At 50.4% G+C, this 24755-nt stretch overlaps 3 protein-coding genes and 1 pseudogene across 4 annotated transcripts; 1 reads left to right on the forward strand and 3 right to left on the reverse strand.

The window, feature by feature from the left end:
• Positions 1 to 15298: 15298 nt before the first annotated feature.
• Positions 15299 to 20498, reverse strand: LOC117189367 (histone-lysine N-methyltransferase 2C-like). The gene is made up of 9 exons (XM_033394495.1): positions 19841 to 20498; positions 19637 to 19759; positions 19410 to 19579; positions 19158 to 19348; positions 17117 to 19086; positions 16898 to 17045; positions 16528 to 16838; positions 16161 to 16469; positions 15299 to 16105 (listed from the first exon to the last, which is right to left on the reverse strand). Exons 1-9 carry the CDS (start codon positions 20430 to 20432, stop codon positions 15459 to 15461), a joined length of 4461 nt encoding a protein of 1486 aa, XP_033250386.1. The 5' UTR covers positions 20433 to 20498; the 3' UTR covers positions 15299 to 15458.
• A 685-nt stretch (positions 20499 to 21183) lies between these two features.
• LOC117189369 lies at positions 21184 to 22528 on the forward strand (annotated as a pseudogene).
• A 76-nt stretch (positions 22529 to 22604) lies between these two features.
• LOC117189371 lies at positions 22605 to 23696 on the reverse strand. Of its 2 annotated transcripts, none has more exons than XM_033394498.1 (2): positions 23338 to 23696; positions 22605 to 23262 (listed from the first exon to the last, which is right to left on the reverse strand). In XM_033394498.1, exons 1-2 carry the CDS (start codon positions 23669 to 23671, stop codon positions 22916 to 22918), a joined length of 681 nt encoding a protein of 226 aa, XP_033250389.1. In that variant the 5' UTR covers positions 23672 to 23696; the 3' UTR covers positions 22605 to 22915. The 2 variants fall into 2 exon arrangements, with proteins under 2 accessions (XP_033250389.1, XP_033250390.1); XM_033394499.1 differs by having other exon boundaries at positions 22605 to 23275; positions 23338 to 23423.
• On the reverse strand, positions 22605 to 24137 carry LOC117189373. Its single transcript, XM_033394500.1, has one exon. It carries the CDS (start codon positions 24119 to 24121, stop codon positions 23801 to 23803), a length of 321 nt encoding a protein of 106 aa, XP_033250391.1. The 5' UTR covers positions 24122 to 24137; the 3' UTR covers positions 22605 to 23800.
• Between the last annotated feature and the right edge of the window lie 618 nt (positions 24138 to 24755).

Here is a 24755-nt window from a genome sequence, read left to right on the forward strand (position 1 = left end):
AATTGCGTTTAAACTGAGATATCTAAGATATATCATTATCCACTTTTATTCATAGAAACATAAGTATTGTGAGGGAGCGTACGCTCCACCCACATTTTTTCCGCCCATCAGCCCGTCATTTTCCCATTGGAGGGACCCGAGATTACGTTATTAGAATTAAGATTTTTGACTTTTCTTTATTGACTTTTCAGTTTTAGGTTAAGGGGGGGGGGGGGGGGAGGGGGAAGGCCACGAAGGCTACATGACATTAATTTTATACATTATACGGCCCGAGGGGTCTCTAAGTCCCACGTAGCTTATTATCTTCTTTAAAGGGGGGAAAGTCGCGATCACGGCGGACGCCACTGGCTTTTCAAAACCAAAACCCAACAACAACGAGTCAGCAGCAGCCAAAACGAGAGAGGAATACAACGGCGTGAATACAGCGAGAAAGCAGAAACCCGAAAACAACGACGCAGCAGCGGCCAAAGAGAGACGAGGAATACGCCGAGAACCAAACCCAACAAAAACGACGCAGCAGCGGCCAAAGAGAGACGAGGAAAACACCGGGATCCAGCGAGCCGCCGGCATCGACGCGGCAGCGGCAGAAGAGAAACGCCGAGAACAGCGAGCCGCCGGCATCGACGCAGCAACGGCAGAGGAGAAGCGCTGAAAATATAAGATAACAGCATCAACGCAGCAACGGCAGAAGAGGACCGCTGAGAACAGCAATCAAATCCAGCAACGACGCGCCAGCAACGGAAAAGAGAGGCGAAAGTCACCGGCGTAGCTATAGACGCCGAACGACGGCGCCGGCCCTCTGCCGCCGCGGAAGATGACGACGCTAGCCGCTCACGCTGACGCTGGATCGGAGAGCCAGCAGAACGCCGGCTCTGAGCTGGGAAAACGTGGAAGGAAAAAAAGGGTTTTTTGGAAGCAGTCGTAGGAGTCGGACGTGTTCGCGGAAAAATTCGAGTGGCTTGGAAAAAGTAAAAACACGTGGCGGCCCGGATCCACTCCAACGCTATCAGTGACACGGGGAAGATCCGGCATCGACGCTGCGCTTACGGGGAGAAGACCCTGCATCGATACCACACTTACGGAGAGGAGATCCTGCATCTACGCTGCAGCCACGGGGAAGAGGAGGCTTTCGACGAGTACAAGCGTGGGAGTTCAGGGGTAAGCTAGTCTCTAGACGTGTATACGGTCTGCTGAGCGGTGCGATAGGTAGGGAACCAATAGAGAATAAAGTGAAACGTAACGAATATAACAGAAACATAGCCCGACCACCAACAATCTGTACACTACGGAACCTGGAGGCCCGGGGCTTCATCTTCTCTGCCCTTCCTCCCGCCTCTTGCCCGAGCCTGCGTGCTTCCATCTAGTAGTTCGTAGCCCGACAGGATCCGGCGATTGCCTAGGCGTTCTCGGTGACACCTGTCGGCGTTCCCTCCGCATGATTCCCTCCCGTAGTTTGTGACCCCGCAGGGTCCCGAGGCCGCTATCCGACGATCGTCTAAGCGCCCCCGGTGACGCCTGTTGGTGTCTCGCCTGATACCCGTAGTTCCCTGGGTCCCGAAGGGGCTGTCCGGCGATTGCCTAAGCCCTCTCGGCGATACCTGCCCTGTATGATAAAGATTTTCGCAGTAATGTTTAGCCCGACAGTGCCCCGTGAGTGCTATCCGGCGATTGCCTAAGCGCTCTCGGCGATACGCGTCGGTATTTCCGCATAGCAAAGTCCCCCTTCCGCGTCGTAGTAATTCTTAGTTCGGCGGTGTCCCGTAAGTGCTATCCGGCGATTGCCTAGGCACACTCGGCGATGCTTGCCGGTACCCCCGACCCTCGTAGTAATTCTTAGTTCGACAGCGTCCCGTAAGTGCTATCCGGCGATTGCCTAGGCACCCTCGGCGATGCTTGTTGATATCCCTGACCCACCGTGGTAATTCTTAGTTCGACAGTGTCCCGTAAGTGCTATCCGGCGATTGCCTAGGCACTCTCGGTGATGCTCGTCGATATCCCTGACCCTCGTAGTAATTCTTAGGCCGACAGGGTCCCGTAAGTACCGTCCGGCGATAGCCTAGGTACCCTCGGCGATACTTGTCGGTATTTCCGCATAGCAAAAACCCCCTTTCCGCGTCGTAGTAATTCTTAGGCCGACAGGGTCCCGTAAGTACCGTCCGGCGATAGCCTAGGTACTCTCGGCGATACTTGTCGGTATTTCCGCATAGCAAAGTTCCCCTTTCCGCGTCGTAGTAATTCTTAGGCCGACAGGGTCCCGTAAGTACCGTCCGGCGATAGCCTAGGTACTCTCGGCGATACTTGCCGGTATTTCCGCATAGCAAAGTCCCCCTTCCGCGTCGTAGTAATTCTTAGGCCGACAGGGTCCCGTAAGTACCGTCCGGCGATAGCCTCGGCGATACTTGTCGGTATTTCCGCATAGCAAAGTTCCCCTTTCCGCGTCGTAGTAATTCTTAGGCCGACAGGGTCCCGTAAGTGCCGTCCTGCGATAGCCTAGGCACTCTCGGCGATACTTGCCGGTATTTCCGCATAGCAAAGTTCCCCTTTCCGCGTCGTAGTAATTCTTAGGCCGACAGGGTCCCGTAAGTGCCGTCCGGCGATAGCCTAGGTACTCTCGGCGATACTTGTCGGTATTTCCGCGTAGCATAGTCCCCCTTTCCGCTTCGTAGTAATTCTTAGGCCGACAGGGTCCCGTAAGTGCCGTCCGGCGATAGCCTAGGCACTCTCGGCGATACTTGCCGGTATTTCCGCATAGCAAAGTTCCCCTTTCCGCGTCGTAGTAATTCTTAGGCCGACAGGGTCCCGTAAGTGCCGTCCGGCGATAGCCTAGGCACTCTCGGCGATACTTGCCGGTATTTCCGCATAGCAAAGTTCCCCTTTCCGCGTCGTAGTAATTCTTAGGCCGACAGGGTCCCGTAAGTACCGTCCGGCGATAGCCTAGGTACTCTCGGCGATACTTGCCGGTATTTCCGCATAGCAAAGTCCCCCTTCCGCGTCGTAGTAATTCTTAGGCCGACAGGGTCCCTTAAGTACCGTCCGGCGATAGCCTCGGCGATACTTGTCGGTATTTCCGCATAGCAAAGTTCCCCTTTCCGCGTCGTAGTAATTCTTAGGCCGACAGGGTCCCGTAAGTGCCGTCCGGCGATAGCCTAGGCACTCTCGGCGATACTTGCCGGTATTTCCGCATAGCAAAGTTCCCCTTTCCGCTTCGTAGTAATTCTTAGGCCGACAGGGTCCCGTAAGTACCGTCCGGCGATAGCCTAGGTACTCTCGGCGATACTTGCCGTATTTCCGCATAGCAAAGTCCCCCTTCCGCGTCGTAGTAATTCTTAGGCCGACAGGGTCCCGTAAGTACCGTCCGGCGATAGCCTCGGCGATACTTGCCGGTATTTCCGCATAGCAAAGTTCCCCTTTCCGCGTCGTAGTAATTCTTAGGCCGACAGGGTCCCGTAAGTGCCGTCCGGCGATAGCCTAGGCACTCTCGGCGATACTTGCCGGTATTTCCGCATAGCAAAGTTCCCCTTTCCGCGTCGTAGTAATTCTTAGGCCGACAGGGTCCCGTAAGTACCGTCCGGCGATAGCCTAGGTATTCTCGGCGATACTTGTCGGTATTTCCGCGTAGCATAGTCCCCCTTTCCGCTTCGTAGTAACTCTCAGGCCGGCGGGGTCCCGTAAGTACTGTCCGGCGATAGCCTAGGTACTCTCGGCGACACCTGTCGGTATTATCGCATAGTAAAGACCTCCGTATTGATTCTGAGTTCGGTGGGGTCCTGAAGGCGCTATTCGGCGATAACCGGAGTGCTCTCGGTGAAACCAACGGCCCCGTCCCACGCTACGATAGCTCCCGTCCACGGGACTGCTGCCCCGTCCCCCCATCGTCGGTCCGAAATACGGAGTCCCTGCAAATTATAAATATTACTGTAATTTCGACCCTGGTGTAGACTGAGATATGTACCCCAGCCCAGGATCGCTTTCTTACAGATGGCGCCCGAGCAGGGACTCCGGGATTCCGTTATGTTTTGGGGCGCTAAGTGGAACAGTCGATCAGAAGAACGAGTAGCAGGGGGAATCGGGACTGTACCATGCGCAAGCACGGCCAGTCGGAATCATTAGGACAAGAATAGCTGCATATCTCTGAAAAAAAAAAACGAGGGGGAACGTTGTGAGTTGCTGCGGACACCGCAACTCTACAGTTATACCCGATACTTAGTCAGTATGGCTCTCCTCCGGCAGACGCCGCTAATATTGAACGACACGACAAAGAGTGCGCGCGAGAGAGACAGAAAATCAGTCTGAGCGTGACGTCGGGCGCTGCGTAGCCACTGCAAATTGATTTGTTCCTATTGGCTATAAAAATGATCTGATCTGATCCAGATTCAGCAATCTGATAGATATGGTCATTATCTATGATTCTGCGTTTTTAGTTTTCTCGAATGTACAATATTGTGGATGCAACAGATTTTCGTCCTTTGTGGGGGCGGAAGTGGGCGGGGCGAAGTTTTGAAATATTTTTGTAGCAGCGACATATCACAGAAGTCTGGATCCAAAACATCGTTGCTCTAGCTCTTATAGTCTTTGAGCACTAGGCGCTGAAGGGGACGGACAGACGGACGGACGGACAGACGGACAGACGGACAGACGGACAGACAGACAGACAGACAGACAGACAGGGCCCAATCGACTCGGCTATTGATGCTGATCAAGAATATATATACTTTATGGGGTCGGAAACGATTCCTTCTGGACGTTACACACATCCACTTTTACCACAAATCTAATATACCCCAATACTCATTTTGAGTATCGGGTATAAAAACCGCACGTGAGGTCGCCGCGGCGAGGCGGCAGAGAAAGAGAACAGAGCCGAAGCTGGGCAGAAATCGCTAGAGAGAGAGCGACACGTACGCGGCGACCAGCGAGTCGTGAGCGGTAGAGGCCGGAATCCTCCCGAAGACCAACCAGCCCGGCTATATATTTCGTACTCAGGCCCTCAGCGAGGATAGTCAATGCCCGGCCTTCAAAACGATAGCAAGCCGTCAATGCCCGGCCTACAAAACAATAGCCGATAGTCAACGCCCGGCCCTCAGCGAGAATAGTCGATGCCCGACCCTCAGCGAGAATAGTCAATGCCCGGTCTTCAGCGCGATCAGTAAATGCCCGGTATTCAGCGCGATCAGAAAACGCCCGGCCTTCAAAGTGATCAGTCAGCGTTCAGCCATCAACACGGGACGAGATCCAACGCTTAAATCAACGAACCCAGCACGACCAGGACCACAAGGACAATCCCCAGGACAACGACAGCAAGGACTATCGACCGGCCTAGCCAGGATCAACAGTCAGGACAGTTCCAAGGACAACGATAGCAAGGACTATCGACCAGGACCCCAAGCAGCAAGGACGCCAAGGACGCCTCCACTGTTAACCGTGCATACGCCGCGCTTCCGTGACTAGCCCCAAGGACTCCGGTATTCAGTGCGTTACCTAAGAAAAGATTCTACCGGAGGGTCAATACGTGATACTACCGTCGGAAACGCGAAGTGCCAGTTCGACCACCGTACTTCGACATGGGGGTACAGTGGATTTCGTATCGGCGCAAGGACGAATTGCAGGCCATCGCCGCCGAATTCGGCCTCGTTGAAACCGGGACAGTGGACGAACTGCGCAGCCGGATCTCGGCCTTTATTTCGCGCGGTGAGCATCCGACTGCCATCGAAAAATGGATCAAAGAGCTCGGAATGGTCTTCGAAAGCGCGCCCAGCCCGAGAAGCCCAAGGAACACGTCCCCGTCGCCGGGACCGAGTCAGCGAGAGCGGAAGGAAGGGATCTGTGCGGAGCAGCCTCTGTCTATCATAATTCCCGAGTTCCCGCGTGCAGCTCACGGCGACTCTGGCCGGCTTGAAACCACGACTGACCGACGACATGGTGACAATCACCACCAGCACCGCTTCCCCGAGGAAGCCGGAACTTCGCGACCCGGAAGGGAAGAAATTTCCTTCGCCGCCCTGGCCGATAAACTGCGCAATTGGGGTCTGAAGTTCGACGGACACTCGGATGCGCTGGCTTTCATCGAACGGTCGGAAGAAAGGGTCGACTCATATGGCGGAAGCCCAGCACAACTGCCGCGAGCCATCTCGGGGCTACTAACTGGCAAGGCAGAAGGATGGTTTAGGACGTTCCAGATGCAAGGCAAGCCAAGGACCGAGTTCCGGAAGGAGTTCTTGGAGTTCTTCCTACCCCCGCGATACTTTCAGCGCTTGGAAGATACGATCCGCTCCCGTCGCCAACGACCCCGAGAAGCCTTTCAGGACTACTTGATCGACCTCCGACTCATGATGCAACGAGCTCAGTATACTCCAGACAGGGAGCTGGACAGGATCTACGAGAACCTTCGGCCGGAATACCAACTGTTCACCCGTAGACATGAGTTCGAGACGTTGCGAGAACTGACCCAATTGATCGTAGCGTACGAGACAACGCGGGACCGCGAACAAACCCACCCAGCTAACGACCGCCCAAATACGAAAGCCAGAACGCCAACATACCAAGGACCCGGTTTATCCACCCCACAGCATGCTCCTCCAGACGACACCAGGCCCTCCCTGAGCGCCGAGACGGCAAGCCGCGTAGTGACCCAGGATGGAGACCGGGCGGTGAACACACGCCGGGCCTGCCGGAATTGCGGGGAGGAAGGTCATTTCAGCAGTTCATGCAGGAATCGGCGAGTGCTATTCTGTTGGGAGTGTGGCCGCCGCGGCATCCGGACGATCGACTGCTGTAGGCTATTCGAGTCGGGAAACGGGCCGAGTCTCCGCTCGTCAGGGAACCGATCGGAGACATACCTCCAGGGCCCCCAGGAGTAACTCATCCCTTAAGTTTGGAAGGAGGCAGGATCGCCGCGCTAGTAACCATCGAAGGAGTACCGCTCACAGCTACCCTCGACACGGGAGCAAACGCAAAGGAGGTGACGCAAGCAGTTTCGGTCAAGGTGCGTCTGGATCAACAGGAAACGCGGGTGATTCTATTAGTCCTACCCATGGTAGTGGACGACATCATACTGGGGCTCGATTTCCTTTGCGGCGTCCAGGCCATAATACAATGCGGACGAGCGTACTTGCAGTTGACCCAGCGGGCGATCCGGGAAACCAACCCGATCCCCACATCATCCTCGAATCGGCCCCGCATGGATACTTTTAGTGACGAAAGTCCCGCGACTGCATCCGCTGCTCCTACCCACTCGACCAATCCAACAGCGACCCACCGGACGAAGCCGACGCACCAGAATCTCAACCACGCCAGACCCATCAACGTAACCATGACAACGCACCGGAGTGTCGAACACGCCAGACCCATCAACGTACCAGTGACAACGCACCAGAATCCCGACCACGCCAGACCCAGCAATGTACCAGTGACAACGCACCAGAATCCCAACCACGCCAGACCCATCAACGTAACCATGACAACGCACCAGAATCTCGACCACGCCAGACCCAGCAACGTAACCATGACAACGCCCCAGGATATCGAACACGCCAGACCCAGCAACGCCACCCGAACCCAACCCACGATTCGATACGACCGCGCCAGAACCATCAACGAAGATTCGACGGAGACGACTGCGACACCGCTGGACACACCCAGGGCCAGTCCGTCCGCCTCGAAGAACACCCAAAGCAACGAAGATTCGACGGAGACGACTGCGACACCGCTGGACACACCCAGGGCCAGTCCGTCCGCCTCGAAGAACACCCAAAGCAACGAAGATTCGACGGAGACGACTGCGACACCGCTGGACACACCCAGGGCCAGTCCGTCCGCCTCGAAGAACACCCAAAGCAACGAAGATTCGACGGAGACGACTGCGACACCGCTGGACACACCCAGGGCCAGTCCGTCCGCCTCGAAGAACACCCAGAGCAACGAGGATTCGACGGAGACGACTGCGACACCGCTGGGCACACCCAGGGCCTCGAAAACCACCCAGAGTATCCCTACCAAGACAACGGAGCTAAGCCACGACCACGCCAGAACCAGCAGTAGCATCAGGACAACGTATCTAAGTTTCGACCACGCCAGACTCAGCAGCAATACAAGGACAACGCATCGAAGCCTCGACCATGCCAGACCCAGCAGCAATACAAGGACAACGCATCTAAGCCCCGACCGAGACGGACCCGGCGGCGCTAAGGATACAACACGATCGACGCGAGCCAAATCAGAAGTGCCCAGCAGTGCGGCTCAATCAGGGCGAACGACCCCACGGGAAACCAGCATCGTTCTACACCACGACCCGCTACGCCAGGAAGACCACGGCCCCGAAGGACGGGAGCGGGTCAAGGTAGACCAACTCGCACCTATCCCCCCAACGGATTATCAACTCGCCCCTTTAGCCGATGCCGCGGCCGGTCGACAACGCAACCCATTTCGAAGATCAGACTCGACTGACCCTATCACCGTGAACCTCGCCATCATAACATGTGCCCTGCTCGAAGAAATCTCGCCACCGACAGCCCCCACCACCGAACCACCCCTCCCGCCGTGGGTAGCCGAGTTTTTGAAGCAAGAATTGGCCAAGTTCGAGGGATTGGAGGGCGTGTCTCACGTAGCTGAGCATACCATCACTCTGAAGGACGACAAGCCGATAAAGCAGAGGTACTTCCCCAAAAATCCGGCCATGCAGAAAATCATCAATGCTCAGGTCGACGAGTTGCTGCAAGACGGGCGAATCGAAGCTTCAAAAAGCCCACACAGCGCGCCCATCGTACTGGTGGCAAAGAAGACAGGCGAGATGCGGATGTGCGTAGACTACCGACAACTCAACGCGCAATCAATACCCGACGCCTACCCACTGCCCAGGATCAACCACATCATCGAGAGGCTCCGTAACGCACGTTACATCTCGACTTTGGACCTCAAGAACGGGTATTGGCAGATCCCGATGGCCGAGGGGAGCCGAGAATGTACCGCCTTCACCGTTCCGGGCAGAGGACTCTTCCATTGGAAGGTGATGCCGTTCGGACTGCACTCAGCATCGGACACGTTCCAGCGAGCCTTGGACAGCGTCATCGCACCACAGATGAAACCCAACGCATTCGCTTACCTTGATGACATTATTGTCATCGGAGCGGCGTTGGAGGAACACGTCGACCATCTGCGAGAGGTGTTCCGGAGACTACGGGAAGCAAATCTAAGATTGAACCAAAAGAAATGCAGCTTCTTCCAGAAAAGCATCGTATACCTGGGACATGTCATTAGTGAGCAGGGTATACACACCGACCCAGATAAGATCGTCGCCGTCCGGAAGTTGGCCCCACCCAGTTCAATAAAGGAGCTTCGACGCTGCCTAGGAATGGCATCGTGGTACCGGAGGTTTGTCCCAAACTTCGCGACGATTGTACAACCAATGACTAGCCTCCTGAAGAAGGAGAAAAGGTGGATCTGGAGTGACGAACAGCAGGCCGCTTTCGAGGAGTTGAAGTTAACCCAAGCACCCGTCTTAGCCTGCCCGGATTTCGCGGAGAGGTTCGCTCTACAAACTGACGCAAGCGACTACGGTCTAGGGGCGGTCCTGACGCAACAGATCAGTGGAGAGGAGAAGGTCATAGCCTACGCCAGTCGAAGGCTCTTGAAAGCAGAAGAGAACTACTCAGCCACGGAAAAGGAGTGCTTAGCCATCGTCTGGGCCATCAGGAAATTACGATGCTACCTGGAGGGCTACCACTTCGACGTCATCACCGACCATCTCGCCTTGAAGCGGTTAAACTCGATCAATAATCCAACCGGTCGCATCGCCCGTTGGGCGCTGGAACTCCAGCAGTATCGCTTTGACGTGCTTTACCGACGCGGAAGCCAAAACATCGTAGCAGACGCTCTTTCCCGGCAACCTATCGACACCATACCGACACCCTAGAAGACCTGCCCACCTGCCCCTGGATACAAAGGTTGCTCAAACGTATCCAGTCACGACCTGAGGAATGCAGAGAATTTATAATCGAGAACGGACAGATCTACCGGCAGCCTGGACACCGACCAATCGAGGAAGAATCTCACCAGTGGAAGTTATGCGTCACCAGTGGCCATCGTAGACGAGTGTTAGAAGAATGCCACGATGACTCGACCGCCGGACACCTAGGAATACGGAAGACTACCACTCGGGTAACCCAACGATATTACTGGCCAGGACTCTACAGAGACGTGGCCCGATACATGACACATTGCGAAAGCTGCCAAAAATTTAAGGTGAGCCAGAACAAACCCGCAGGTCACATGTATACGCGACAGGCGAAGGGCCCGTTCGACATCCTTTGCGCGGACTTCGTAGGCCCACTACCCCGCTCAACGCACTGCAACACGATGCTCCTCGTGTTCTTCGACTCATTCTGCAAATGGGTAGAACTTGTGCCACTCCGGAAAGCCACAACCGCCCACTTGGAGAAGGCGTTCCGAGAGGATACTCTGCCGATTCGGGGTCCCGTGGAAGTTTGTGTGCGACAACGGAACACAATTCACCAGTCGATCCTTCCGGAAATTTTGCGAGGTGGCGGGAATGGAACTCGAGCACACCGCGCCGTATACCCCTCAGCAAAACCCGACGGAGAGGGCAAACCGGACCATCAAGACAATGATTGCACAATACGTCGACGGGGACCAACGGACCTGGGACGATCTCCTCCCCGAGCTAAGCTTGGCCATAAACAGCAGCACGTCGGACACCACGGGCTTCAGCCCGGCCTTTTTGGTACTCGGACTAGAACCAAGGCTACCAGGAGCCTTGTACGACGAAGTGACCCCAGGATTAGGAAATGAACCAGAGCCTGCCCACGAGAAGGCGACACGACTGCAGGAAGTGTTCAAGGTCGTACAGGAGAACACCCAACGGGCTGAAGACATGAAGCGTCTAAGAGACGGAAGGCAAGCTCGGCCCCTAGGGGCAAATGGTGATAAGACGGGACACCCTAGCGGAGACCAGCTGCCTGAAGTCCCGGCACCTGCCGACGAACCAACAACAAACCGTGCTCGCGGCTGGATCGTCGACCCCAATGGGCCATCCGCCTCCCGTCAAGCCCAGCTGAGGCGGGTCGGAGAGGCGACACTTCGACAACAGGACAGGATGCCATGGTGCCAGCGCGCGGCAGCCATCCAAGGGTGGATCGACCAACAAACCCAGGACCCGGGGACCGACGCCGAAGAGGAAGTAGAGCCCGATGGCCGCTTCGCAACCGCAGGTGTCCGCTCGGCGCCCAATCACGACGTCGCCGCCCTGAATCGCCGTTGGTTCGGGAGTTATGGGGCTGCCATCGACGACGACAACGCGACAACGGACACCGACGAGCACGAGACGATAATACGCGACGCTCAAAGCCTGGCGTCCACGCTGCAGGACGAAGGGAACAGACACCCACTGGCTCGCGGGAACGAATGGGACTCGCCCCTTTGGGCCGAGTGGAACCTGGCCGGTCAAGGTCGGGCAGCCACCCCTCCAGCAGTACACCACGAGGACGAATCCGGGGACGGTGCTGGACCACACTACTCCGACGTGTCCCACGCAAGCGATACAGGGGGGGAAGTAGGACCCCAACGCGACGACGGAGAGTCCGATTCCGGGTCCCTCATGAGCCTGGGCTTCGCGCCCCAGACGAACCAGCAGTGGGCGCCAGCCAACCCGTCGGGGTCAGATGACGTCCCGTCTCCCCTCGTAGCCGCTCACGCCGGACTACCCCCACAACGTCCCGATGAGGGAGTCGTTGACTTCGACTCCGAAGAGAGCCTCCCGCTGGAGTATGGCGAGATGGCCGACCTGCTGCAGATCCTCCGACTCCACCCTACGGTAGCCGCGGTGCAGGACGACCCGGAATGGGCAGAGGCTCCCCCGAATGGCGGACGAACGCGCCAGGTCGACAGTTGCCCCGGGACCTCATATCCAACATCACCGTATTCTTACGCGATCGCGCCTACCGACTAGAAGTCCGGCGACTGGAGGTCCATGACGGCACTTGCTTCCGCATAAAGATTACCCGCAGCCGGGCCGTCACCGTCACTCTTCGGCACCGCCGAATTATGGAGGGGGTGTGAGGGCGCGTACGCTCCACCCACATTTTTTCCGCCCATCAGTTCGCCGTCATTTTCCCATTGGAGGGACCCGAGATTACGTTATTAGAATTAAGATTTTTGACTTTTCTTTATTGACTTTTCAGTTTTAGGTTAAGGGGGGGGGAGGGGGAAGGCCACGAAGGCTACATGACATTAATTTTATACATTATACGGCCCGAGGGGTCTCTAAGCCCCACGTAGCTTATTATCTTCTTTAAAGGGGGGGAAAGTCGCGATCACGGCGGACGCCACTGGCTTTTCAAAACCAAAAACCAACAACAACGAGTCAGCAGCAGCCAAAACGAGAGAGGAATACACCGAGGACCGAAAACCAACGGCATCGAAGCAGCAACGGCGTGAATACACCGAGAAAGCAGAAACCCGAAAACAACGACGCAGCAGCGGCCAAAGAGAGACGAGGAATACGCCGAGAACCAAACCCAACAAAAACGACGCAGCAGCGGCCAAAGAGAGACGAGGAAAACACCGGGATCCAGCGAGCCGCCGGCATCGACGCGGCAGCGGCAGAAGAGAAACGCCGAGAACAGCGAGCCGCCGGCATCGACGCAGCAACGGCAGAGGAGAAGCGCTGAAAAGATAAGATAACAGCATCAACGCAGCAACGGCAGAAGAGGACCGCTGAGAACAGCAATCAAATCCAGCAACGACGCGCCAGCAGCGGAAAAGAGAGGCGAAAGTCACCGGCGCAGCTATAGACGCCGAACGACGGCGCCGGCCCTCTGCCGCCGCGGAAGATGACGACGCTAGCCGCTCACGCTGACGCTGGATCGGAGAGCCAGCAGAACGCCGGCTCTGAGCTGGGAAAACGTGGAAGGAAAAAAAGGGTTTTTTGGAAGCAGTCGTAGGAGTCGGACGTGTTCGCGGAAAAATTCGAGTGGCTTGGAAAAGGTAAAAACACGTGGCGGCCCGGATCCACTCCAACGCTATCAGTGACACGGGGAAGATCCGGCATCGATACCACACTTACGGAGAGGAGATCCTGCATCTACGCTGCACCCACGGGGAAGAGGAGGCTTTCGACGAGTACAAGCGTGGGAGTTCAGGGGTAAGCTAGTCTCTAGACGTGTATACGGGCTGCTGAGCGGTGCGATAGGTAGGGAACCAAAAGAATATAAAGTGAAGTGTAACGAATATAACAGAAACATAGCCCGACCACCAACAATCTGTACACTACGGAACCTGGAGGCCCGGGGCTTCATCTTCTCTGCCCTTTCTCCCGCCTCTTGCCCGAGCCTGCGTGCTTCCATCCAGTAGTTCGTAGCCCGACAGGATCCTGAGGCCGCTGTCCGGCGATTGCCTAGGCGTTCTCGGTGACACCTGTCGGCGTTCCCTCCGCATGATTCCCTCCCGTAGTTTGTGACCCCGCAGGGTCCCGAGGCCGCTATCCGACGATCGTCTAAGCGCCCCCGGTGACGCCTGTTGGTGTCTCGCCTGATCCCCGTAGTTCCCTGGGTCCCGAAGGGGCTGTCCGGCGATTCCCTAAGCCCTCTCGGCGATACCTGCCCTGTATGATAAAGATTTTCGCAGTAATGTTTAACCCGACAGTGCCCCGTGAGTGCTATCCGGCGATTGCCTAAGCGCTCTCGGCGATACGCGTCGGTATTCTCGTACTCGTAGTAATTCTTAGTTCGGCGGTGTCCCGTAAGTGCTATCCGGCGATTGCCTAGGCACTCTCGGCGATGCTTGCCGGTACCCCCGACCCTCGTAGTAATTCTTAGTTCGACAGCGTCCCGTAAGTGCTATCCGGCGATTGCCTAGGCACCCTCGGCGATGCTTGTTGATATCCCTGACCCCCCGTGGTAATTCTTAGTTCGACAGTGTCCCGTAAGTGCTATCCGGCGATTGCCTAGGCACTCTCGGTGATGCTCGTCGATATCCCTGACCCTCGTAGTAATTCTTAGGCCGACAGGGTCCCGTAAGTACCGTCCGGCGATAGCCTAGGTACCCTCGGCGATACTTGTCGGTATTTCCGCATAGCAAAGTTCCCCTTTCCGCGTCGTAGTAATTCTTAGGCCGACAGGGTCCCGTAAGTACCGTCCGGGGATAGCCTAGGTACTCTCGGCGATACTTGCCGGTATTTCCGCATAGCAAAGTCCCCCTTCCGCGTCGTAGTAATTCTTAGGCCGACAGGGTCCCGTAAGTACCGTCCGGCGATAGCCTAGGTACTCTCGGCGATACTTGTCGGTATTTCCGCATAGCAAAGTTCCCCTTTCCGCGTCGTAGTAATTCTTAGGCCGACAGGGTCCCGTAAGTACCGTCCGGCGATAGCCTAGGTACTCTCGGCGATACTTGCCGGTATTTGCGCATAGCAAAGTCCCCCTTCCGCGTCGTAGTAATTCTTAGGCCGACAGGGTCCCGTAAGTACCGTCCGGCGATAGCCTAGGTACTCTCGGCGATACTTGTCGGTATTTCCGCATAGCAAAGTTCCCCTTTCCGCGTCGTTGTAATTCTTACTCCGACAGGGTCCCGTAAGTGCCGTCCGGCGATAGCCTAGGCACTCTCGGCGATACTTGCCGGTATTTCCGCATAGCAAATTTCCCCTTACCGCGTCGTAGTAATTCTTAGGCCGACAGGGTCCCGTAAGTACCGTCCGGCGATAGCCTAGGTACTCTCGGCGATACTTGTCGGTATTTCCGCGTAGCATAGTCCCCCTTTCCGCTTCGTAGTAACTCTCAGGCCGGCGGGGTCCCGTAAGTACTGTCCGGCGATAGCCTAGGTACTCTCGGCGACACCTGTCGGTATTATCGCATAGTAAAGACCTCCGTATTGATTCTGAGTTCGGTGGGGTCCTGAAGGCGCTATTCGGCGATAACCGGAGTGCTCTCGGTGAAACCAACGGCCCCGTCCCACGCTACGATCGCTCCCGTCCGCGGGACTGCTGCCCCGTCCCTCCATCGTCGGTCCGAAATACGTAGTCCCGGCAAATTATAAATATTACTGTAATTTCGACCCTGGAGGAGACTAAGATATGTACCCCAGCCCAGGATCGCTTCCTTACAGTATGAAAACAAAGGTAACAATAGTACGAATCTCTTACGATATGAGAAATCAGTATCCAGTTCCAGTTCCAGTTCCATGTTCTCCCAAATCGATAGACTAGATCAATGTCTATGTGGTTTTAGTTACTCCGTCCAATATCATACTAGTATAAGCCCAATAACTTAACACAAGTTTATTTAGATTATTTTAAAAGCGTTTTTATTTGAAAAATTGCAGAAAAACATGATATATAAGTAACATTACCACCAACAATATCTTTTTAAATCTTGTTATTCAATTTTTTTCGGCTATTAATTTGCATTATCCTCTTGGTTCGCACACACATTCGTATTTATCCAAACAGATTAAGATTATGCAGAACATTTTTCATTGTCATCAAAGTCCAACGTGTTCAGTACATTAACGTCCAGTTCGGGGTCCGCATACTCAAGAATGTTAAAGTCATCTCCTATTTCGGAGGTTAGCGATTTCAGTAAATCATCATCATCGCCCTCCCCTAAGCCTCCCAAAAGATCACCGAATCCAACATTTTCTAATTCTACTACAGAAGCTGTGCCCTCCTGCGACTCGTTCATCTTCACATCTTGGTCTAAGCTCCTTCCATCCGTTGGCGGTGCTTTTCCGGTAACACTTAGCATCGGATTGTTCTGTGTTAGTGGGGTATTAGACATCATGCCGAGCCGCAGAACATCATTTTGTAAAAATAATTCAGAATTTGGTCCCATTAGCATCGATTCTGAGCTATTTTTCTGCAATAGATTCCTTAGCTTTTTGTCTCCGATTGGTTCGGGTCCGTAAGCTGAATTCAAATCCAATCGGTTGTCTACCGTGGAAATTTTCACAGTGTTTGATGTTGATGCTGGTGATACATGAATAATTGCTCTTTGCATCGGGGCCTTGACTACATGATTTTCATTTAAACTTGGAGTCGCAAGGTGCGGGTTAACTGTAGCTGGCGGTGGGCCACCCACATAGCACGAGTCATATGTATTGCCATCTAAACAGAGGAGATTCATTTCTTAAAACGTACGTATTTTGAATAGTATACCTACTATAAGTGACAAACATATTTGACTGCTCCTCCTTCACTTTACTTTGATGCTTCCATGCTCGTCCAATGTCTTCTTGCTTTTGAGGCTTTGTTGGCAAAGGGATCTTGTTCTGTTCACGTCTCTGCCTTAGTGCCGAACGGTTATCCTTGGCTTTTTGTAAAAACGGAGCCTTTTTTTCGTTGCACAAGGAGCGCCATCTTTTCAGAATCTGCTTACAGCGATCGTTCCAATTCGGAAACAAATCCTTTATATTCGGATGCTCAGTATTTGCATATAGTACAGCCGAAATGGTGGCCATAAGACCAAGATCTTTAACAAGAAATACGGTATATATATTGAAAATAAGATGTATAATGAATGGCTTTACCCTCGTCCTTGCGCATTTTTTCAGCTGTTTTCTGTGTCCCAGCATTCAAACTTTCCGTGACGGGCTCCACAGGCTTAGGCTCTTCTTCGACTCTCTTTTCGGTCTGCAAACACACCTGAGCCATCATGCTTTGCATTTTCTGCTTATTCGCATTCTTTGCACTCAAGAGATCCGGCTGTGAGTGATAGTGTAGCTGCTGAGCGGGATTAGACACCACATTCCCCGGCAAATATATCTGATTGTGGAACTTCTGATCCGGGACAATCTGTTGAGGCACAGCGTAGTTATCCACCAAGACAACGGGTGATTCCCTTCAAATATAAAAAAAAAGTAGAAGTTTGCCTCACCAAAATTGGAAGTATCCGCTTACCTCATTGGCTTTTCCATATTTTCAGATGATGTAACCGAATTTACAGACGTATTCATACCGTCTAACTCTGAAATATTTGGCGATGCCAAGGAATCTAATGGATTCCTGCTGGCCAGCATAGTATTCGATAAATCTGATTGTGAAGGATCTGTGAATAGAATATTAACTGACGCATTAAAAATTGCATCCCCAAATAACAGCAATAGCTCGTTTATTTACCAAAAACGTTTGCTGTAGATCCATTCGCTGTTTTCGGCTGTAGTCCTGGTCCAATGGATATTTGCTCTGTCAAGGCATTTTTATTTTCAGGTTGATTTTTCTCAGCTTTCACCTTCTTCAACGACTTTGCAGCACTCTTATTCACCAGTGACGCCTCCTGATCGAGGCTTATGCCTTCGACACGCGTAAAATACATTTTCATTGATGCGTCTATTTCATCAGAAGAGTCCGATTCTCCTAGCACTAGCTCGCCAGATTCCAATAGAGGCTTTCCAAAAAAGGCTTCTTGCAAGTACGGTGGATATGCTTCGATTAGCTTATTTTTCTGCTTTTTGCGTATAATTTTCTTTTTCTTGTCCATAACCATAATCGCATTCAGCTGGTCGGCCACTGGTGTATCTTCACTGTCCTTTTTCAGAGCTCGATTGCGAACTGAGAACCCACCAATGCCTAATTTTTGTAAGTTGCGCTGCCGTTTCTTGCGCAAAATATGCACACCTTCGTCATTTGTGGTAATGGTGAAACCTTCAGGAATGGGATTCTCCGTGCCATCCCAGACCATGCCGTCTTTGTACTTCTCACTCTGAGCTTCCTCAGCAGTCGCAGCATCACCTTTAGAGTCCTTGCCATTGCCAATGGTTTGTCGCATCTTTCTCTTGCGTTTGATCTCAGTGGATAGGGACTTTATCATGGTTAATCCATTTTCACTCAGGCATACACCGTCTATCCAATGAATAGCTTCTGGAGTGCTCTCGACCAGATCACTTGACAAAGTCATTTGGCCTTGATCCGAGCCACTTGCATTCTTTCCTTCTGCCCCACCCGCTCCGCTGCCTGGATGAGCTGAAACCTTATTGGTCTGTGTCTGTGTTGAGCTACCGGGTTTTCCATCATTTAATGATAACGGCGGCTTTCCAGCGCAACGACATTTCAAGCACTTGTACACGTTTTGGTCATAGTACTCAATAGTGAGCTGAACGTTTATAGAGTCACACAGGAAATGCGACCAGAGCTCACAGGTTTCACATTGAATTATCATTTCCCCAGTACTGTAAGGATTCCGACACACTGAACACGACGATTGGCTGGTACATAAGGGGCACTCCGGCATGTTGGAGTCGCCATAATCACTCTTTTCCGTGGGATTCAGCCCGCACTTTTGGCACAGCCTACAGAAGGAACACTTCCAGTTGCCAGAGGGAACTGTCTCCAGTGGGGGATCGACACAATATATGTGGTATGAAATGTCACATTCATCGCACAGAAGAAGCCGAGCTTCGTCATTTTTCTTCCCACATCCCTCGCAGACCGTACAGTCCAGGCAACGCCAGCCCTTCTGTAGAATTCCCTTGGAAGGCTTGACACTGGCACAATACGAGTGATAGCATTGGCCGCACTGGGCACAGGTGATCATTACCGAGTCACTTTCAATACCCAATGAACCGCACATCACGCAAATATCCTGATTCAGCGTGAACTTGTCGCGAGTAGAGCATAATACCATCTTCTTGTCGCTGGTTAGGTCAGCATCCATGTTTCGATTTGCATAACGATCTCTTGACAGGTTTGGCAGCACAATCGCCCGTCCTTTGCCACGCGTGCTGCGCTTTTTGTTTATTTGCGAGAGTACGCCCATGCGATGGAGAAATTTTCCACTCTTTCCTCGTACGTTTGACAGACACATCTTCTTCTTCCCAGTGGGGGGCATCTTCTGAACATCATCAGTGGACACATCCGCAATAGGCTTGGATTCTAAGGGATCAACAAGTTCTAGGTCTTTTACACTTAACTGCTCTGCTGAGGAGTCCATGGCAGTTAACACGATCGAGTCAATCAGCTGTTGAGGCTGGGCAGGGCCAGAAGAATTTTGCTTACAGTTCGGACAGATGTAATCATAGTCAGGATTTTGTTCTTTTTTCTTGTGGTAAGCCGTAAGGTCTGCTTCTTCATCACATGTACTGTGCACAAACCTAAAAAAGAATGCATACATAAATGTACAATACGAAACAATGCAGGACACGACTCAATGCTTTAAACATACTTGTGGCACCAGCTACATTTAACCATTTCCTTATGTGATGCTGCTCTATATGCTTTTTGACAAAACGGGCATGAAAATCCTTTATTTCGCTGTTGATAACAAGAATCGCAGATGGTGTAGTGGCTATGCCAACGAGAGGAGCTACCACCACCGGGAGTTCTGGATCCACAGTCTGTGCAGACTCGACAGCGCTAAAATATTAAAATGTCATACCAGCATGCATATGAACATATATATTAACATCCTACTTACATTGCATTTCCATCCATATTTCGGAATTGCTGAGATTACGGGTCGAAAACACGAGGCGTGATATATCTTTTGACACTGCTCACATTTGACGTATTTCAAATCATTCGAGTCTTGCTGTCGACAAATTTGGCATTTTGTACAGCGAGCGCAGTTCCATCCAGAACGAGTGTCTGCAAAAAAAGCGGCACGGAATGAGAAAAGAATCAGAGCTGAAGTAAGAACATTACCTGGCAGATTGGCCAAGCCGATGCAGGTGGAATGGAAATGATCTCCACAGGTGCTACACATTATCAGCTTCGATAGATCCCCCAACGAAGAACATGATAGACACTCAACGTTATTGTCACTACCTACAGTGCGACAAATTTATGATTTATAGAACAATTTATCGTTCAACAGTCAAGGGATGGTTACTAATCCTTAAATCTTACATATTAAAGGCACTTGGCTCAAATGCTCAATGCAAAATACTGTAAAGCTCTCCAATATTAACAGACATCCGGCGGCAGCGGCACACGGCCAGTGATGCACTTGGCGGCAATTCATCTTGCAATTGATGGAGGCTCCATATCGACCGCAGAAGTTGCATTTCTGTTTTAAGAACTCGCCAATATGGTTCACAAAATACGCGGCATCTGAGTCGGCTATCTGGCTTTTACGCAATGACCACATTACACACATTCGATGCACATAAACGAATCCTTCGTCGAGGAACTTTGAAGGATGCACGACCTCCGCCTGCCCGATTTTGTCCAATTCATAGTTGCTCTCGGCAGTGCAAGCCGCTTCCTCTTTGGATCCATAATACGATCGACTCCCATCTTCTGTGAGCCGATCAGGTGGATATTCATCTTTTATGTCAGCGGGAGCCTTTAGTTGGAGAATCGTCCCCTGGCCCAAGGCACTTCTTTCTCCGAGATTGCATAAACAGCACACCTTTCCCGGAAACTGTTCTGGCGAATATGGAAGTTCATCGCCCACCGCAGGCTTCTCCTCAGCGTTCACCACCACGTTTGTATTCATTTATTTTATTAATTCCTTGCGCTTAATGTAAAAAACAACATAAATTCGCCGCTTTTATTTTGTATACATTAATTTAATGTTGTTGGGTCGTTCATGAACGAACTAAATAAGTTCACCTGTGGGTTACCTTAGCTCATAATAATATTTCATCTATTTCGTATTCGGTAGAGTGTTACTATCTAGATGGATGCCTCAGCACTAAATAAATAATTTTCTCCAATAAATTAATCAATTTTCTATAAGATTGGCTAATTGTCAGTACTTCTCTTTATTGGACTGTAAATAAAATATGGTTTCAACAAAAAAAATCAAACAAAGTTTCTACAAAATTAACGTTTCTACATGGTAGTACAAGTTTTGCTACATAGCAACTACATATTCATGTCATTATCAACATGTCTATATAGAAAAAGTACGGTCGAGGTGGACTATTCTTCAAGTTAAGGCAGTGAGACGAGTTATAAAAACCGTATGGGAGAAGGATGCAATGTGAGCGGGAAAAATATATGCGTTGGTTTAGATATGTTCTGTTGGTTTTTGGCTAATCTAAATCAGTTGCGCGTGTTGGAAAACATATTTTTGGCACAAAAGAATCACAGCTTCTTCACTAATACCACTGGGAGACTAAACACTACAATAATTTGTTTACCTCACCTCATGTTAAATCAGTCTTTCAGACTACAATGGTCTTGAAACGTAGTGCAATGGACCATACAATGCACGGCCATCTCTAGTTAGCGATGTGACTATTTGTACATAAAGTAAATTGTGATAAGATTAAAATAAAAAAAAGTCAAGAGGAAAGCTTAAATAAGACAAGAACATGTAAATGAGCTATTAAGATGGCTATTTATCGTCCGCGAGGTACTCTAGCCCGAGTCATTCATGCTAAGTTTCACAATGACAACTCCCTGGACAGCATAGACACCCGAAGGGTATGGACCGAGTTTTTATGATTTTATGAACAGATCTAATAGTTGCTTGCTTCCAAATTCCAGTGGTACTCATTGGCTCACGCGTTGCCTCCCAGGTTTCAGTCGAAATTTGTGGCTCTTGAGCAACCGGATAGCACCACAGTGCACTGGCTGGAACGAACCAAATTACTGTCGGTCAACATATGGTTGCATTTATGGCACGCATTAGCCCGGTCAATTCTCCAGTTTTTTATGACTCAAACCGATATCAATGGCTTTCTAAAGCGTGGCTCAATGTTTATTCTATCAGAGGATCAATTCAACAAGTAGCTTGTAGCTGGAGGATTTTCCGCAACATCGGAGCCGGTTTGATCAAACCATTTTACTTATGTTGGAAAAAATACTTTACGAATGTATTTTAGGTTACGCTTTTGGATATCGGTGCCGGCGACGGCGAAATCTCATTACGAGTGGCCAACACGGTGGCTGAACTAAGTGGAAATGCTGGCCTTAGAGTGTTTGCCACGGAAGCTAGCTGGACCATGCGAGTTAGACTGAAGAAACTCAATTTCAATGTGATTACGGAGATTGGAGGCTTGCAAAACATGGAGCTGATATTATGCCTCAACGTACTAGATAGATGTTTTGACCCATTCAAACTTTTGGAAGATATTCACAATACACTCGCACCAGCGGGTCGAGCGGTCATAGCCTTAGTGCTTCCATATATGCATTATGTTGAGACAAATTCCTCGCATCTGCCTATTCGTTCACTCCTAGAAAGCAGTAACAACGGACGAAGAAGAGGCCACAAAATTTATGGACCTGCTGGAAAACTGTGGTTTCAAAGTAGAGTCCTCGAAGAAAGCTCCATATCTTTGCGAAGGAGACCTTCATCAGTCATTTTATTGGCTGATTGATCTAATTGTTGTAATTTCAAAAAAGGCATCTTAGACCGGTATCGTCTCCAATAACTCTAAATTCTCCAGACTACAAAATTCAGTTAAAACGCACGTACGACCGCGAGTACGAAAAATTAAGCTTGAATTCCTAGTTCTTTCTAAAATAGGTTAATGGCCACGTTGCTAAGCTGAGCATTTATACTTAATACATTTATAGGCTATAGTTTAGGTATCAAATTATATTTGTCTAATAAATTACCAATAATGTAATTTACAAAAATTGTCTGAAATTATGGCATGGGCTGCGTTTGGCGTCACCTAAAATGGAGGCGAATCTAAGCACTACAAATATACAATTTAAAAGTTGAACGATGTTTATTATATTGAAACATAGCAGATAAGCAAATCTTTGTTCACATATTTCAAAATGGAGTGTAACAGATGCGAACGTATTTGTTCACATATTTTTCTTAAAAATAGATATTTATTAAATTGCAATGGAATATAACAGAATTTTATATAACTCTAAAACAAAGCCAACTTTTTATACCCCTTATGTGGGTACTATCTAGATCTAGATCTAGATCTAATGAGTATTAAGTACACGAATTGTATACTTTTCGATATTAACTCTTTCAAAGAGTTTAGTTTTATGCATAATAATATCTCAGTTTTTGGGATTCGTAAACATCACCTCAAGATAGTTGTTGTTGTACACTATCATTTCAGAGTCTTCGGCACAATGATTGCGCAATGGCAATATTCCACGATAGAGATTTTTGGTGATATTGTACGATCGTTTGATCACAATGTCGTTCTCTCTGGCCAAATCGTTGAATACTGAATAATTGGAAAGTGCTAGCACCTTTGATATAGATGTAAAAAAAATTGGCGCACCATATGTTTGAAGAATCTTAATGAGACATTCCGGCCAATAGCGATCATCTGGTTCCTCTATTTGTACAGAACGAGGATAAAATTGCGAAACAAGAAGAGGGGTCATATTTCCGATCCCTGTTAAATCGAGCTGAAGCATTATAATCAGAGTGGGATCTATTTTGGTCGTCTTTGAAAAACGTGTAAACGTACCAGGTACATTCCGTTTAAGAACCGTTCTTTTTAGATCTCCCACGCAAAAAATTGACTCCTCAGATTCTTGGGCCTCTATCATGTTTCCAATAAAGTACAATTCAAAATTTTGTACACTTTCGTACTGGAGAAAGAAGAATTTTAGATGCATTTCTTCGAAGTAGCGTAGACATTCACTGGTTGCTCCCACAATGTACACGATGACAGCCTTATCTGGTTCAGCCACAATGGTCAAATGGGTCAAAGCTAGGCAAACGGTGCAAACGGTACTAAATGAAGAGCAAGCAGCAAGCAGATCGTACTGCTGAAGATTTTTTGGGCTGTCGTTCACCATTAGCAAAGTAGCATTGTAAAATGTCTCGACAAGATTGGTCTCTTGAAGGATGCTGCTTCTATGGAATTCTTTGATTTGAAATTGATTTGATTCGAGCAGTCGGTAGGGGCTGTAGACGAGGGCTAGGGTTCATAACACTTTCGGCGTGTGATTATCCTTGTCGAGCTGCCGATGGTACTCAGAGCAGTAGGCCACGCCCTCACATCCTGCGCAAGAATTTAGAGGCGTGGTTCGATAGCAAATAACGCAGTAACCAGGATTTCCAATTATTTCTTTCTCGCGCAAGGAAAGAGGTCGCCGGAGTTTGACGCTCAGGATGAGCTTTAACTGAGAAATGGCCTGGTTCAGCATGGTACGGGACAGAACAACACCTTGCAGAAAATGAGGAAATGAAATGGTCTCCACCTGTTGGACTTCCCTTAGAATCCGGCAGAAGTCGCGGTGCTCCATGAGATCCTCAGTAAGATGGGCAACACTGCAATATCGTTGCACCTTGCAATTGCACAACAAATCTGGAGTTTTTTTTAGATGTCTCTTCTAGTTTTCCATTTTCGTTTTCCGGAGTCCTTTGCATTCGCATGGCCTGCAACATACGCGCCCGGTTGTACACACAAACACAACACTTTAAAGACGATCCGTACGATTGCACGTTGACAGTGGTCGTATGCAGGTCCATTATTTGTTGACTATGGATGCGCCGGGAATAATTGGACTTTACTTCGATATATTTTTCGTGAGCCAGCTCAAGGTGAATTTAGTACTAAGGTGACGTCGTCCGCTGTGGTGAGGGTCAATGTAAATTTAGTAAAGCATATTTTATTTTCGCTAACGCTGTATGACTGGTCCTCAACTTAAGTATATTGGAATAGCATTGGATTTTGTGAGCCATACAACAAGTAGTTCATTTCTGAACGAATCCTGGCATCTCTGCTGGTTCCGGTATTTTTAATACTTTATAATGGTATATTTTGTCAATTTCATCAATCTATTAAATTTCATTTTCAACGGTATATAAAAATCCAATAAAAGCAAGTATTTAAATTAAGCCAATGAAGTAGAACATTGATTCATCAATTGTATAAAA

This window comes from Drosophila miranda, assembly GCF_003369915.1.
Source record: "Drosophila miranda strain MSH22 chromosome Y unlocalized genomic scaffold, D.miranda_PacBio2.1 Contig_Y1_pilon, whole genome shotgun sequence".
Lineage (NCBI taxonomy): Eukaryota > Metazoa > Arthropoda > Insecta > Diptera > Drosophilidae > Drosophila > Drosophila miranda.